This window comes from Ctenocephalides felis, unplaced genomic scaffold (assembly GCF_003426905.1).
Source record: "Ctenocephalides felis isolate EL2017-DRISC unplaced genomic scaffold, ASM342690v1 CF-g0.4_SCAFFOLD_00845, whole genome shotgun sequence".
Lineage (NCBI taxonomy): Eukaryota > Metazoa > Arthropoda > Insecta > Siphonaptera > Pulicidae > Ctenocephalides > Ctenocephalides felis.
The window spans coordinates 61515868-61534230 of record NW_020536999.1 but is presented as its reverse complement, the minus strand read 5'-3'; the positions used below and the strand labels follow the sequence as shown (position 1 = coordinate 61534230).

Below are 18363 nucleotides of genomic sequence, written 5' to 3'. Positions count from 1 at the left end.
ATTAAACGCATTTTATTGCATGGATTTCTTCAGTTATTTGAAGAAATCACACATAATCCTATTATGACTTTTAAATCATACTTTAAAATCGATGTCATTTTCTAAATCTATCAATGACCTCATCGTCATAAAACGACTGATAAACGTTAATTTTATGGCGGATCATCAATATCAGTCTGAAAAGCCAATTAGTTCCGTTATAATAATTAATATAAGACATATAATATTATTATATATCAATAATTCGGAAGTTTTATTTCTGTGTTTGTTTCTTTTTTCTGTTGTGTATTAATTATGTACATATTGTATTTATCAGAATCTCACTTTGATGATAAATGAAAGTTTAAATTAAATAATTGTTTAGTAAATAAATATGTCCAAATATTCCTAATGTTTAGCGTTTTATTTATGTTTGTTTTCGTATTTGTTACTTTTCAGATGCTGTGATGATTTGATAATGGATATGTTATAATATGTAATATTTTGGATTATCACAACATCAAAAGAGTTAAGATTAATTGATAAGGAATTTCCAAATTATGATTGGATGTTTCCTGAATTTCTTAATATTTTGGAAACTGTACTGTAGTATTTAATATAATTATGGTAGAAAAATCTAAAAAAATGTTTATTTTGATGTTGCGGGATAGGCTTATCTTATCCATTGCTCAGTGGTAAGAGCTGTGAAGGTATGAGCTTTTAAGAGATGGGCAGCTTGCAAACAAACAAAGCCGTAGAAATATTTGTTTTTATTTGAAATAGATCTAAATAAAAAAGCCACATGGTTAAGAATATTGTCATAAATGCTCATGGAACTTGCTCAGAAGTTATGATTGCTGTTCAAAAAACTGTGGAATACGTATCAAAATCCAACATGGGTATCAAAATTAACAATCTTAGCTCTGAAGTGCACTGGTCAGTGGTAAGAGCTCTGAAGGTATGATATATTAAGAGATATTGGGCAGCTTGCAAATAAAGCAGTAGAAATATTTGTTTTTACTTAAAATAGATCTAAATAAAAAAGTCACGTGGTTAAGAATATTATCATAAAAGCTTATGGAACTCGCTCACAATGATTGATGTTCAAAAACATGTTGTGGAATAAACTTGGAAGTTTCAAGAAACTTGATAATACAGAATTTTTTATATTACTTAAAAGAACCAACATTTTTTGTTGATTAGTAAAACAGTTTATTCGAGTACAGTTTCAAGAAATGCACATTCGATAAATAGATAAAAATTGAGACGCTTTTATTTTAAAAACAATTCTAAAATTTCACTGACAAAATTCTTGGTTTCAAATCAGTGAAATTTCTCATTACCAAAAAAATGATAACTTAGTCATTTTTGACTGCGTTTTAATTATTCATTTTTGGTTTTTCTATGTAAACAAATTTGTCGCTGATAATACAAATCCAACGTTTTTTGAATGGCTCAAATTTACGAACTAATTTATTCATTTTTGTTATATCATCGGGATGTCCTTAAATTATTATTATTAATAATAATTAATATATATAATATAGCCAAATATTATTTTTCCTTTGGATCACATTGCCATTGCAATTGTCCGCTCTTGGTTTCAGCAGCCAAGAAAGAAATAACGATTTTTTAAAACTTTTATAGTTTTTTATTTTTCCGAAGGAGAAGTCCATGTTTTAGTCAGATATCTGACTTTTAAATTCTCAAAGTTAAGGCAGATATTAATAACATCCATATCAAATCTAAAAATATTCTTAAAAAAAAGACAAATTATTCTTCGTTAAAGGTTATAGATTCCAAAACGGCACCAATAGTCAAAAATAATTTATTCGTTTTTTATACATATACCAACATTGATAATAAATATATACACAATAAATATTATACATTAAAAAAAATTAGGAGCCTTGCCGTTTTGTCTTCTCTTCGCTCTCGTTTTCTTGTTCCCGGACCAAATTCCAATAGTGTCCTTTGGCCTTTTTCAGACTCTTGTGGTTGCCCATCTAATATTAAACAAATATAAATAATTTCCATTTTAGGGCATTATATTTCTGATGATATCAACTAATTATATTAAATCATCAGTAAAATAAAATAGTTTGCAATATTACGAAACCGAGGATGCACTACTTCGTGGAAACTCAATTGAAGATAAATAGACATTCATTGACGCAAACCCGCGATTTTCGAATAAGTGAGAAATTGAGTTTGTCAAATTTAACTATATATAACCACTTGCACCGGTTTCTTAGAAGCATTACTTCACATCCGAACCTACCTCTACGATTTTTCCATGTTTCATGACCACTATGATGTCGGCATTTCTGATAGTTGATAAACGATGAGCTATGACTACAACAGTTCTGCCTTTGGTGGCATTGTCAAGGGCTCTCTGCACGAGGGCTTCACTTTGGGTGTCTAGGGCACTGAAAATATTTTTTTGCATAAATTACCAGTCTAGAAAATGAGAAATCGCAATTGAAGAATGGCCATAAGATAAATGGTCATTTTCATAGATAAAATCGTAGATGATTTTCTATAAAAGCTCATATAAAGATAGTAAAGATTAGAAATTCTGTTCTCATTCTTCAGTGTTTGTAACCTATGATACTTCCTTCGTCTGGTTGAATACTTAATTCTGTCATTTACCTTGTGGCTTCGTCCAGCACTAATATTTTGGGATTCTTAAGCAGAGCCCTAGCAATGGCGATCCTTTGTTTTTGGCCACCAGACAAAGCAGCTCCTCTTTCACCAACTAAGGTTCGGTAACCATTCGTGAATCCTAATATGAATTCGTGGGCATTCGCTTGCATAGCTGCTTCGATTACCTTTGGATAGAATGATTTGTACAATAAATTACTTCAGTTATTAATAATTGTCTTGATATTTTAAATCTATTGGTCAACAATTGAGGTGCCAGGCGATAATCGGTCAAGGAACCAGATCAGAAACGGGCAAAAGTAAATTTAAAATTCTACTGCTTAAGGGGCCGTTCAAGTATTACGTAAGCACTATAGGGTGGCGGGGGGGGGGTTGTTGATTTGCTTATTTTAGGTTGACATGGGGTCCAGGGGAGTCTGGATGATGATTACGTCATAGGTAGTATTTTTATTTTTTTACATTAATTGCAAAATGTTTACGTAAGCATGGGGGTAGGGGGTAAGAGCTTTGCTTACTTTTGCTGACAAGGGGGATGGGGGGGGTAGATAATTGTAATAAATTTGCTTACGTAATACTAGAACGATCTCTAACCCTTTCCCGTGCCATTTAGCTCGTCGAAACTTGCACCCCCTGGCTCGTCATATTCATTTTTGGGTAAAAATTTTCATCACGAGCCAGATTTTTTAAAGCATGGGAAGTGGTTATCATGATATAGGTATATATTGCATATAGTATATATTACAAATTAATTTTTACCTGTTCATCCGAAGCTGTAGGTTTTCCATATCGTATATTTTCCATCACTGTGGTAGCGAATAGAGTTGGATTTTGCTCTATCAAGCCGACGCTGGTTCCACGAAGCCATGTTGGACATAATTCTGAAATGGTAAGTGAAATCATGTTTAATAAATAAAAAATCATGTGCCTGTTTGGAATCTATATTATAAATGTAAATATTTTATGCCAGATCGAAAAACTATTTCTAACTATCTTCGCCAAAAAAAGTTTGTTTTCGTCCAACCATCAAATTTAGGTCTGCGTCAACGGTGATCAGAGAATTAACGTAATCCCGATTATGTCTTCATTAGTTTTAAGAATTTTAAAAACTTTTGATAAAATTCACTCACATTGACTAACTGTAACAAGTAATTAACCGTTGTTGATTGTTCAAAAGCGTCGGATCTTGTTCAAAGCTCAAAGTCTAAAAATAACTGTTAGCATTTTTTTTAAAATATTTCAAACTTTCAATAGTCATCGCTATGATTCATTATTGTTTGCCGAATTTATATTATAATCGGTTCAATATTTATTACAATTTTTATAGTTCAAAAATTCTTCAGCAGCCAATGGCTGTCGTTAGATAACTTCATTAAGTTAAATAATCGGTTCTTGTGGGGTGCATGGCATCGTGCCTCAAGACCAATGAAACGGGAATGGAACTTCCCGTACGGTAATTAAAAATCTTGCTACGGAACCCATAAAAATTTAGACAAAATGTGTACACATTATTATAATCTCTATAAAATAACTGATAATTTGATGTACATATGTCCAATAAACATTGTTGACCGCCAAATGACATTTTTTTATTGGGAGTCCATAATTGCTCGACCTGCCTTCCCAAAAATTTAATCAGTGCTTCATCTTGTCAATACAAGTAAAATGTTTTTGAATTATTAAAATCGGACGCTTCGTTCTCTTAAAAACTGAGTTACCATTTTTGGCACTTTTTGCCCCGTATCTTCGGAACGGCTAGACCTGCCTTCGCCAAAAACTAATCAGCACTCTCCTTATAATACGAATCGAATGTTTTTTGAATTATTCAAATCGGTTGATCGGTGTTCCCGAAATCGTCGACGAAAATTTGTATCCGCACACACATACACATAAACACACACATCCATTTTTTCTAAGGTATGCCAAAATGTTCAGAAATTTTCATTTTCGATTTTTTGCGATAGTTAAAAATGCCATTTGGCGGTCAAAAATGATCATTAGACATATACGCATCAAATTATCAAATATTTTATAGAGATTTTAATAATAAGTATAATTTTGTTTACATTCCAATGTTTATTCGTTAGACGGCGACGCGGCGCTTTCGCGTTTTCGTCTCTATGCAGTTGAAGCAGTACGATTGTTTTGAAAAAAAAAGTTCAGAATTTCCAAAATATTTCAAAATAAAGAAAACATTTTTCTCAGAATGTCTTTTTTTTTTTGCAAAAAATGTAAATTTTTGTTAAAAATTTATAGTTTCTCAAAAATCTAATATTTTCAAAGTAAAATGTTTTCAAAAAGCCTTTTTTTGAAATCTAATTTTTCAAAGTAACTTTTTTTCAAAAATGTTAATCTTTTTTAAAAAAAAAAATTAAGCCATTTGCCTTAAGGCACGATGCCATGCGCCCCACTAATTTTATATATCAATAAGAATTTTGGCTCATATAGAGTAAGTTAATAGATTTAGCTGTTTTTAGTATAATTAATTAATTACGTTTATAATCATCTTTTAAATTGCTCACCTTTCAAATCATATCCATCGATGGATATTGAACCAGTTTTAGGCTCATAAAATCGTTCTATGAGATTGGCTACCGTTGATTTTCCACTTCCAGAAACTCCAACAAGTGCAACTGTCTTTCCGGCAGGAATGTCTAAACTAAAATCTTTGAGAACAGTCTGAGGAAAAATATATTTAATAATTAACATATTTAAATAAATAATATATGGTCCTTAAATAATGCTATTAAGCTGAGTTAATCATCAAAGTGTACAGTAATTTTCAGTGTGATTTTCATAATATTAAATTAAAATAGATGAAAAGTACACTTACATTCCCAGATCTTGTAGGATATGCGAATGATACCCTACAAAATTTAATATTTCCATTGAATTCATTTGGTGGAATCTCCATTCCGCCTTTCAGTGGAACTTTTGGCTCGATGCCGATGTACTGAAAGAAAATATCATTATAAACATGCATATAAAAAATTTCTACTTTAAATTCAGTTTTACTGTGAATATAAGAGAAAATGCACTTTTATAATTTATGCCTTATTTATCTAGAATCAATTGATGCAAATAAATTCAAATTCTCCAAGAATTATTATTATTCAGGCAAATAATATTAAACATCTTATTAGTGCTTTAACAAAAAAAATTAAAATAATTCGTTTTGCATTGTCAGGCAGTACATTTGATTACTAAAATTTTTTAAATTGTTTTTTTTTTTCTTAAATTTCAGAAAAGATTTTTTTAATATCGAAAATAATTGCGATTTCAATTGTAATTCTAGCTAAGGTTCTAAAGAGACGCACTCATGTACTTTAAAGAAATAATTTTAACTTTGCGATTCAGTTTATCTAATTCTTATAAATATTAGACTTCATTTTGAAACCGATTGATTGAGTTTTATTTATTTACTTTTTATATAAACACATTTAAAGGCCGTCCTCCAATTCCAACGCTCCTATCTATAAAATACGAATATGAATGAAAGTTACAGTATTTATTACTCGAATATTTCATTAAGGTACGGGAAGTTCCAGCAATTTGCCTTAAGGCACGATGCCATGCACCACTAGTTTTATTTGGCATTAGTTCTTATCAATGCCGCTTGTTTAATATCTTTTAGGTTAATGTAAAAAATAGGGTTGAAAATGGGTGGTCCCTTTTTTGCATAATTTCAAATATATTAGGGTATCCATTAATCACGTGAGGTTTTTAGGGGGAGGGGGGGTTTGACAAAAAATCAAGAAATATCACATAGGGGAGGAGGGGTATAGTAAGATATTATGTGTATTTATTTTTTAACTGATTTCTTTAAAAAAAATCAAACATTTAAAAAAAAAATCAAAAAATTTACAGTTTTATCACGTAACTAAAAATATACGTGATGTTTGGTGGAGGGGGGAGAAGTAATTTTGAATATCACCAAGGGAGGGGGTCCAAAAATCCTTAAAAACCCGCACACGTGATTAATGGACGTCCCCTAATAGATCCGATAAATTATATCTAATTCAAATTATTTAAATGACTGATATACATATTAATAAATCCGATAGCTTTGATGATAATTATCTAACATCAACAGTTTATATTAAACCTTTCTACTCGCGAATTGCGGCTGCATGTGAGTGGAAAGGGTTAAAGTATAATGTTTTTCGTTTTTTTCTAAAAATTGCTATTTTTAGCCATTTTTCTCAATTTTCACACCTCTCTTCTTCTTTTTTCTCTTCTTTTCATGATCAAATACTCTTTTATCCTCTTTTCTGACATACTGCCCTTCAACACTTTCCAAAATACTCTCAAAATTTATTTCTCCACGATCATGCAATTGGTGCAATACCTCCATAACTCGGGCACCCGCACTCATTCCTCGGACCACGGAACCCAACAGCATAGAACCCTGGGCCAATGATTTCTGGACGTTCTGAGAGGCAACCAGGAATGCCATCAACTCACCAGCTGTGAGCTGATCGGTGGCTAAAAGAGATCCGCCTGCGTAGAGGGTACCTAGCACCAAACTGTAAGTGAAATAAAATAGATGTAATTTGATTTTCAAGTTTTTCGCAAAACAACTATAAATAATAACAACTATGAACTCAGAGGAAGCGCGAAAGGAACTTATGGTCTCTTAAACGGAAATGCGGTGTAGGAGTACCGCGTTATAAAGAAGCTGACGTAATTACAGCTCCGGGTAGTATAAGTACCATTACCAGAGACCCGCGAATTGCAGAGTTGACTGTTTAAATATTTACATTAACAAATAAATACACCATACAAGCATAGTTTAATTTTTTTAAGTTATTTTATAAAATGTTTTTATAAAATGATTATAAGGTACAAAGAATCGCTTGTGTGGTGTACGTATTTGTTAATGTAAATATTTAAACAGTCAACTCTCCTATAACGCGGTACGCTGGATATGGAACTCATACTACCCGGAGCTGTAATTACGTCAGTTTTTTTATAACGCGGTACTCCTATAGTGCATTTACGTTTAGAGACCATAAGTTCCTTTCGCGCTACCTATGAAAACATAGTCACGTGAATGACTAGTAACTAGTATTTTTTGTTGAAGAATAGTTTTTTAATTACCTTCCCGTAGGGTTTGTTATTGTAATGGACCAAAAATCGAAAATGAAAGTTTTTACATATTTTTAACTTCCCGTAGGGTAGTTATAGTACTGGGCCGAAAATCGAAAATGAAAATTTTTGCATTTCTCGACGTTTCGAAGGTTGCTGAACATTTTGGCATACCTCAGAAAAAATGGATGTGTGTGTATGTGTTTTGTATGTCCGCATTTTTTCGTCCACGTTTTCAGACGCACTGATCAACCGATTTGAATGGTTCAAAAAACATTCGATTCCTATTGATAGGGAGATGTGCTGATTAGTTTTTGGCAAAGGCAGGTGCAGCAGTTGCGGAGATTAAGAGCAAAGAGTGCAAAAAATAGAAATCGAGTTTTTGAGAATCCGGTTTGAATGATCTGAAAACATTCAATTAGTAATGATTGGGAGAAGTGGTTATTAGTTTTTGGCAAAGGCAGGCCTAGCCATTTCGAAGATACAGAGCTAAATGTGCAAAAATGGTAGTTTTTGAGAGAATTAAGCGTTCGATTTGAATGATTCAAAGAACTTTCTGCTTGTTTTAACAAAATAATTGCTTTTGAAAAAAAAGTTTTGTTTCAATTTTTTTTTCAAAAAAATTTTTTTTGTGTAGCGAATAATTCAGATTTTATTTTTAATTCTGACTAAAGTTCTATAATAATTTCAACTTTGCAATTCAATTTATATAATTCTTATAAATATTAGACAATGTTACAATATTTATAATAATCTATTTGAAAACATTCAATATTCCTCGAACTTTTCGTTACGGTACGGGAAGTTCCAGCAATTTGCCTTGAGGCACGATGCCATACATCCTACTAGTTTAGATTTTGACATACTTTAAAAAATATAAATGTGTTTGTGTGAGAGTGTATTATGTATAAATACAATATTTCGTTTACAATTTCTGGCGTGCGGATCAACCCATTTGAATGACTCAAAAAGCAATCGATTCCTATTGATTGGGAGACGTGCTGATTATTTTTTAGCAAAGTCCAGCCTAAAGAGAAAGAGCATCCGAGTTCAATGATTCAAAAAGTATTCAATTTGTAATAATGGGGAAACTTGGTGATTAGTTTTTGTCAATGCCTGGTTCAATCATTTCTAAAATACGGAACTAAAAGTGGCAGGTCTTGAGACAAGCATCCGATTCTAATGATTCATAAACATTTTGCTTGTGTTGACAGTGTGAAGAAACGATCAGTTTTCAGAAAATCAATTTTTTTATTTAAACAAATTAAAAAGAAATCTTCAATTTCTGAATTTTTTTTTAATATCAAAAATGATTCGGATTTTAATTTTAATTCCAACTAATCTATTAAAGCTCACTTATATACTTGAAATAAATAAATTTTAAATTTGCAATTCCGTTTATATAATTCTCATAAATATTAGATAACGTCTTCCATTTTAATGGCTGTTGATTAAGTTTTGTTTATTAATTTTGTGTATAAACATATATAAATATATATAAATGTCGCGTCTAATATATAAACTCTTATATTTTGTCTATATAATACGAATACTGAATGTTACAATATTTATAATAATCTATTTGAATACATTTGAAATTCCTCGAATATTTGTGCGGAAAGGTGCGGGTAGGTCCAGCAATTTGCCTTAAGGCATGATGCCATGCACTGCTACTCCTAGTCTAAGAATTACTTATATGGGATTACTAAAGGGTCGTCGGTGTACCGGTAAGTTATATTTTGCTATATTTAATATATGTGTTATTTTTTTATATTATTTTTTGTTCAGAAGATTCCGAACAAATCTTAAATAAAGAATCAAATAGAAAATATCTAGTATTAGTTAGTTCGTGGATGTATTGATTTGAGTATAACCATACGATCCATAGATGGCGCAAATGTGCTACATAACAAAAGCGCTTACGCTAAAGTTCACCATTGATGGGGATAAAATAAATCCGACTTGTCTGTTCGTCACTCTGGTTTCCCTTCAGAGCGAATAAATCTTTCGCCTTTTACTAAAGATTTCCGTGGAGGGGAGCACTCAAATGAGTATATAACTCAATTTTTTGTGTGCCCGGCATTTATTTGCTGGGCCAATAATCGATTTAGAAATTATTCTTTATAATAAAACAAACACATATATATTGTTATTATATATGTTAATGTTAATAATAATATATTGTTATAATAAATTAGTGGTACATGCATGTAATCGTTCTTTAAGGAAAGTTTTCCGACCGTAATTACGAGGAATGAAATAATCAATAATTATTTTAAATAATTTCAAATAGATTATTTTGGAATTTGGAAACTTTTGAAAATTTTGGAACATTGACAATTTTTTGTTAGAAATCGAAAATTTAGATTTTTTTTTGAAAATGCTGAATAATTTCGAAAATTTGAATCTTGAATTTTTTTTGAAAATCTGGAATTTTTTTTGAAAATTTGTAAAATTACGAAATTTTTTGCATACCATCCACACAAACAAAAGGTTTATTTAATTGATCTAATCGGATGATCCGTTCTACCAAAAACTGCATGACCATTTTTACCCCATTTGCGCTCCATACCTCCGAAACGACTAGACGTGCTTTTTGCAAAAACGCCTTACGATCGAGTATGAACCGAATATTTTTTCAATCATACAAATCGGTTATTCCATACTGTCGAAAATGTCGAGGACATTTGTTTGAACCATATGAATGAACTTTAAAATTAAAAAATTGGTACGGAACCCAAAAAATTGACACAAAATATGAACACATTATTAAAATCTCTATAACATATCTGAAAATTTGATGTGCATTTGTCTAATGAACATTTTGACCGCCAAATGGTGTTTTTTAAACTTTTGTTTATTGAGAGTCCATAACCGCTGGACCTGCCTTTTCAAAAATGTAGAGAGTTCTTCGTTTAGTCAATACAAATAAAATGTTTTTTTGAATTATTGCAATCAAAGTATTCGGACGCTCCGTTCTCTCAAAAACTGAATTACGATTTTTGTCTCCTTTTGCCCCGTATCTTCGAAACGGCTAGACCTATGTATGTGTTTGTTTACAAGTTTTTGGTACATCGGAAATTAATTCTTCAAAATTTTGAGAAAAGCAAATTCAACAAATAAAACGTTCTATGACCATTTGTTGAGTTGTTTTTTAAACTCTGCGAAATTAGATTATGAACCCAATATAGATCGTTGAAAATTATAACATAAAAAATTTGCAGAGTAAGTGGTATAAAGAAATAAAAGAATAAAATTATTTAAAATATTATTAGTAAAGAATATGAGAAATAGTAATGATTCAGGCATCAGCGATCCTACAACGTCTTTGTAACAATAGAAGAGATCACCGATAATCACATATATTAACCAATTTTCATTTTTTATTTGATGAATACCGACGAGACTACCAAAAAATCGATTAAAATTGTATATGTTTTATCTTACCCGTTGAGGAAAAGGTTAGTGGCAGCTTGAAACATGGCAATGCCCACTCCTAAATCTTCATTCAAGGTTTGAGCTCTTTCGGCTTCCCATAAAAATAAATCCGACTCTGTATCTTCCATCGCGAATGCGCGTACAGTTCTTATGTTTGAAATTGCTTCGTCTAGAACTCCGGTAGCTCTTTCCATCTAAAAAATTGAATATTGGATGTTAAATATGTAAAAAACAAAGTAAAGTGGGCAAACAAGATGACAAATGAGTAAGTACTGAAGACAGTTGGAGAAGAACGAATTGTACTGAGCACGATCATGAAAATGAAAGGAAACTTAATCGGAACCATATGGAAAATAGAGTACCTCCTGCACAACGTTATTGTGCATCATTATTAAGGCAAAAGAAAAGTGTCCAATAGCAGTATAACAATAATAATAATAGCAAACAAGGGAGATGAATGGAATATAGACAGACAGACAGACAGAAATAAAAATTTATTCATTATATACATTGTACATACATTGAATTAAATGTGGGTTTTCCTACCCTGAATGGAATATATGATATGTATGATACTATTAATATTATATGTAGAAAATTTGTCGGCAGCAGTTATAGCACAATTGGATTTGAAAGGATTCTTTATGCTAAGGAGCAGTAAATCAAATTATATTTTTTTATTTTAAATAAAATTTGTTCTGTATTAATAGATAAATTACTACAAAAATATGATTTGAAAAAAATCGTTTCTCGGTATCCAAAATGATCCTTTCGATCCAAAAACGTGATAAATAAAAAAGTGAATAAGCTCTTCATAAAACCAAGACCCCAATAAATATCTTTCTTTTAACTTTACTAAATTATTTATAAAAAGCTGGCTGTACCTGTTCACGCTTTGCCATATTTTAGTCTATATAACTATCTGTCTATCAGTTTACCTGGCAACCTGTTTGACAATTTACCAGTCCACTAATTTACCAGTCCACCAATTTACCAGTCCACCAATTTACCAGTCCACCAATTTACCAGTCCACCAATTTACCAGTCCACCAATTCACGAGTCCACTAATTTACCTATCCACCACTTTACCTGTTCAATCATTTACCTGTCTATCAATTTACCTCTCTACCAATTTACCTATCAGCCTGTGTATCAATCCACCATTTTACCGGCCTACCAATTTACCTGTCAACCCATTTCAAATGTCTTCCAATTAACCTATCAACTTGTTTATCTTTCTACATATTCGTCTATCTACCAAGTGTCATGTCTACCATTTTACATATCGTCCAATTTACCTTTCCACCAGTTTACCTATCAACCAATTGTCTTCCTGCTCATCTGTCTACGTATATATCTTGCTTGTTCAACTATTTATTTGTTTACCAGTTTACCTGTCTGTTAGTTTAGCTGTTAAATTAAAGTTAAATTATTTAAAAAAGATATAATTATTATAATAATTATTACAAAATAGTGATTTGTGGTAAAAGGTTAAACATTTGAGTTTCATATGCTTTTTATATGCGCATTATAAAAAATCAATAATAAAAATTGACCGAAAAAAAATTAAAAAAAAGTCAAAAAGTTTTCAGGGCACCCAACCCCTATCACTTGACTTAAATCAAAATATCCGAAAAACTGTCCGGGGATTTACCTAACAATTTTCCAAATTTTAACGGCGTAGTAGTTTTGTATAAATCAAAATTGACCAATAAATTTTAAAAAAGTCTTCGTGGCGGCTAACTCCTACCACTATTGGCTTCAATCAAAATATCTGAAAACCGTCTCGCAATTTACCTTACAATTTCCCAAATTTTTACGGCGATCGGACGTATGGTTTATGAATGCATAACAATTACACACACAGCCAGGTAGACTTACATCAATTTTTATATATAGATATGATATACCTATAGATTTGATAATTCTCTCACCTGAGCCTGGGCCTCTCTAGATTTCTTCCTCAATATGGATCCCACATAGCTTCCAATAATAACAGCTGTCGGAATGCAAACGAAGGCTATACTTGATAATGCCGGAGAAATAATATAAAGTGATGTTGAACCACCAATTAATTGAGCAATTGCTCTCAGTCCCTGAGATATCGTTTGTTTGAAAGATGATTTGAAGTCTTGTACATCAGTCGTTAATCTGAAATTAAAGACGTAGGGATAAATTATAGTAAGGGATTGACCTCAAATCACATGATATTTTTCCTATTTTTAACCCTCCTCTTCCCCTTGGTGATATTCAAAAGTACTTCCCCTTCCTCTTCAACTCACGTGTTTTTTTAGTAGTTATGTATGTACTTACAAAAATCGTATTTTTTGAAAATTTTGTTAAAAAGTAAATAAACACGTGATATTCTACCATACCCCCTACTTCTCATGTAATATTTCTGGAGAATGGCGAAGAATGAATGAGATAAAATCGGCAAATTAAAATATGGACATACTGAGAAAAAAATCAGAAAAACTAAACATACTGGTGGGAATATTATACTTCGTTCTCAAAATACAAATAAAAATGATAAACTGTATTTTTTAATATTATTCATTAACGATGTTTTGGTCCAATGCACGTATAATCTTCTGACCATGGTCAACAATTAGAAGATGACCAAATTTTTGGCCCAAAGATAACCCAATCATTTAACTATGAGAATGTTCTTAATATACTAGATGTCCTGAATATAGGGCGTGCAAATAACGTTTTCCTTTTAAAAATGAACTTATTTTGATTGGTATTATTGTATGCAAAATGTGTATTAATATTACTTCAAAAATTTACCTGTTGACCAGTTCTCCAGTTCTATGCTTATCAAAAAATTCAATATCCTGCTTCAACAACGATTTAAATAAATCATGTCGTATGCTTGTTGCTAATTTTTCACCGATTCCAGATAACAGATAAATGTACATAAACGTGAAGAATGACTGCATAAATTGGATATGGGCAGTTAGTATTATTAGAAATGTTGTTATTGTTTAATGCATTGTAAATAAAATTTATTTTTACCTGTGCTCCATACATTGATAAGAGATGCAAAGCCGGAGCTTTCATATCTTTGAAAAAACTTCCAGAAGCCATGTCTCCTGATCCTATTATAGCTATTTCATTAGAATGTTTTGATACAACATCAATAATTCCTCCTAAAAGCTGTGGTATTTGTATGTTCAAATATGCTACGACCAAGGCAGCCTAGAATTAAATGATTAATTTACTAAAGTAATATTTAGTTAAAACTTACTAAAAACTTTCTTTATGTGATTGATATATTAAAGAGGAACTGACTAGGATCAAAAGTAATTAAATCATGAAAATTTAAGTAGTTTATTCTTCCGATGGTCCTCACATTATTATGTGGTAAACATTATAAATAATTATACATTTAGTAAACATTATAATTACAGTTGTTGGATATAAATGTGGATGCTGCAAGTTATAGAGTTTTTATAAGAATGAATTAAACAATAAACAATATAAAGAATGATTTTTTAACTTTCCGTAGTGGTGCCATAGGGTAAGTTATTGTAATCGTCCAAAAATCGAAATTGAAATTTTTGCATATCTTCACGTAGAAAAAATTGATGTGTGTGTGTGTTTTGTGTGTCCACAATTTCGGCAGATACGATCAACCGATTTAAATCATTCAAAAAAAAATCGATTCCTATTGATACGAAGACGTGTGCTGATTAATTTTTGGTAAAGGCAAATCTAGCCGTTTTGGAGATACGGAACAAAGATTGTAGAAAATAGAGATCGAATTTTTGAGAGAACGGAGCACCCGGTTTGAATGACCCAAAAAACATTCAATTTTTAATGGTGTGGTGAAGTGGTGACTAGTTTTTGACAAAAAATGGTAGTTTTTGTTATTTCTTAAAAAAATATTTATGTATTTAGAGCGACTCGGGCACAATCGATTAATTATGGCCAAAATCCGAAGAAGAATGAAAATTTATTAACACGTTTGCGGTCAGTAAAGGATTCAGTAAGGTACAAAAATAGACAATTATTTTATTTTTAGATTGCTTATTATATCTGATTTTTAATTAAGCACTGTATATAAGGGTAGTCAACCTAGATTATATCAGAATTAAATATATTTATATTATATTCTTATTATATTCGTAGTTAGATAGTCATATTTTAATCGATATATACCCAAAATTTGGGAGTATTTTATTAATTTGTTCTTACGCCATTGACGAAAACTAGGGTTTGTCGGTTTTCAAAAACCGGTTTTAAAAACCGTTTTTTTGGCGAAAATAATGAAATTCGGAAACCGGTTTTTTAGTGAAAAAAGTCGTTTTTTTCATAAAAAAAAGAAAATGACAAATATAGCCAAATATAAAAGATAGATGAAAGCATTTTGATCCTTGAAATCATATCATTTCTATAGTATTTGGTATCTTATCGTTGCAATGGTTCCCAGGAAGGTTTTGTTCATATTAATTTAGATTTTTGTACCAGTGTATATATTAATTTAAATCAGTGTGACTTCTTCTTGAAGAAGTAACTTCCTCTACTCAAACTTAAAGAACATAGTTTTAAGCCCTAGAAGTAACAAATAAAAGAACAAAAAACTTAAAATTATTATATCAGACTTTAAAAACAAATAAGCATAATTCAATCGCAAATTTGAGAGTATTTTCTATTTCAGGAAATTTTGTCAGTAAACAAAGGACACGTCTATGTAGAAATTCGATAGACGTTCCCAGTTTTTTGAAATCGTATTTTATTAAACAAAAAAACAATTAAGATGTTTAAAATTAATTAAATAAAATTACTCTGAACAGACAATACGAGTTTAGCTTAATTGTTTTTATAACTAAAATTGATATTAAAAAGTATGTATCAAAATGTATCCAATATTTCTTTATTTAGTTCTATTAGTTCTACTAAATAAAATTTAATTAATTTGTTTACTATTTATAAAATTGAACAATAAATAAATTCAGTCAAATACATTACAGAATGTTCGAGAAAAAAATTATTTTCTATTTAAAATTCGAAAACCGGTTTTTTAGTAAAATTAAAATTCGAAAACCGGTTTCCTGAAATGTCGGTTTTTGTATAAACCCTAATGAAAACAAACGAAGAGAAAATATGAATACAAGCTAAAATACTCTTTTATCTATGAACATAAATAATCTTACAGAAAAATAATTGCAGCATTTTTTATGAAAATAACGTAGATATTTATAATGCCCATATAATAATTTATATATCATATTTAAACATGTTAATAATTTTGATAATATTATAAAATTCGTTAATTTATTTTTTAAATGTTAAAGTAAATATTAACCATTTTATTGTAGAAGTTAGTTTTTTCCATACTTACAATTATAGCACCTAATAAGTGTAAAAGATGAGGCTTAATATATTTCCAGAAGAGTTTCCAATCAAATTTGAGGATTTTATCTGCTTGAATTGTCCCATGTAATCGATTTTTACTAATTTTCTTCTCACATAAGACAATTTGCTGATTTCTTAAGGTATATAATCCAATGCCAAAAGATACCCCGAAAGTCGTCGATATAACGTTTATTAAACATTTTTTATCTTCAGGGGCTTTTGGTAAAACTGGTTTATTATGTAGACTGAACGATTTCTTGCCCACCGGAAATTTGGATAATAAAGATTTTCTGAAATTGAAATGAAATGAGAGATCTTATAAGTCCAGTTTTTCCTAAATACCTTGTCAATATTGGACATAAATAATATAAAGATCAAATTTTGATATAAAATGCAATGTTGAAATTATTTGATGCCATTGTGGTGGAATTTAGGCAACTGTAGGTGTAAGTTAATAAATTTTATACAACAGAAATTTAAATAAAACTTAAGGCTATTATATAAAATATTTGCAACATTTCTTCAAAAATAATTCAGATTCTATAAAATAAGAGACACCAAAAAATTTAAATCGAAGGATATGAAGTAAATGAAGTAAAAATAGAAAATACCATCAGCAATTAAAAATTGCAGATAAAAATTATCAGTTAAAAAAAATAAAATTATATCACAAAACTAAAGTTATTTTCAAAGTGCATTATACAAAAATATCATCATCAGAATTACCATTTTCTTTACATGTTCATCTCATTTTAAATTTCGCGCCTTTAATTTGAATGATTGCGCAAAACGTCAAAATTGTTCCGGCGTGTTTCTTCAAGTGTCAAATAATAATTTAAAATATAAATATTTATTATTAAATTTACCTACCTAAAAGGATTTGCACTGGAAGAACAATATTGTATTAATTTAAACATTTTGTTTGATATTCACAAGCTTTTCTGTCAAATTAGTTTCTCATTGACCACAAAACTAGAAATGGCGTAACTTAATTATTCACCATTTGTAATAAAACTAAACTTCATGCATAAACGTTTCCATTTTGTACTATTTGGTAACAGTATATTAAATATATTATAGTATTTGTAAAAAATACTTGAATAAAGAGATATGTTAGGTTATATCACTTTTGAAATGTACTTTGATTGCATGGGGTTGGTAAACCTTTAATAATTGAGTATGCATTTTAAATATAATGATATATTTTATCAAACATTTTGTTACATGAAAACTATTATTAAGAAACAATAGCTATAATCTTAATTACTATTTTTGTACAATATTTTTCCTGCTTTATATAAATAAATACATTTTATAATATTGTGCAATAGTTTATTTTTTCAAAATGATTGTCCTGGATTTCTCAATTTGACGTTACCAAAGTAAAAATAATCTGATCTTATCTTCAATCTTATGAATTATTTATTTATAATAACTAGTGGTGCATGGCACCGTGCCTTAAGGCAAATTGCTGGAACTTTCCGTGACACAATTAAATATTTGAGAAAAAAAATTAGTAATCAGTAAATATTGATATTATTAATAACAATTGTTTTAAACATTTTCGAATTGAAAATTATAATCAATCCGTATATATTTCATCGTTCACAGAATATACAGTAACGATCTTATCGCTCAAAACACTTGAAAAAGTTTGCATTAGCAAGAGGTGCCGAATAAATCCATCTGAGAATATATTTCTTACGATTAGAATAACGTGTTTGAAATATATTCATTTTAAAACTGAATTATAAATTTAAAATTCATATTTCAAGTATGAAACTTTGTATATTTCTCAATTTTTTTTTCTGAAAATTTTGAAATTAGCTTGAACA

At 30.1% G+C, this 18363-nt stretch overlaps 1 protein-coding gene and 1 non-coding gene across 2 annotated transcripts; one reads left to right on the top strand and one right to left on the bottom strand.

Annotated features, from left to right (window-relative positions):
* Positions 1 to 1880: 1880 nt before the first annotated feature.
* Positions 1881 to 17575, bottom strand: LOC113386887 (ATP-binding cassette sub-family B member 8, mitochondrial-like). The gene is made up of 13 exons (XM_026624648.1): positions 17399 to 17575; positions 16515 to 16818; positions 14186 to 14368; positions 13958 to 14103; positions 13102 to 13318; positions 11176 to 11360; positions 6989 to 7166; positions 5474 to 5593; positions 5163 to 5319; positions 3400 to 3521; positions 2632 to 2810; positions 2261 to 2408; positions 1881 to 1985 (listed from the first exon to the last, which is right to left on the bottom strand). Exons 1-13 carry the CDS (start codon positions 17443 to 17445, stop codon positions 1881 to 1883), a joined length of 2091 nt encoding a protein of 696 aa, XP_026480433.1. The 5' UTR covers positions 17446 to 17575.
* On the top strand, positions 9702 to 9825 carry LOC113364341. Its single transcript, XR_003366046.1, has one exon. It is a non-coding gene; the product is annotated as a U5 spliceosomal RNA (small nuclear RNA).
* Positions 17576 to 18363: the final 788 nt, after the last annotated feature.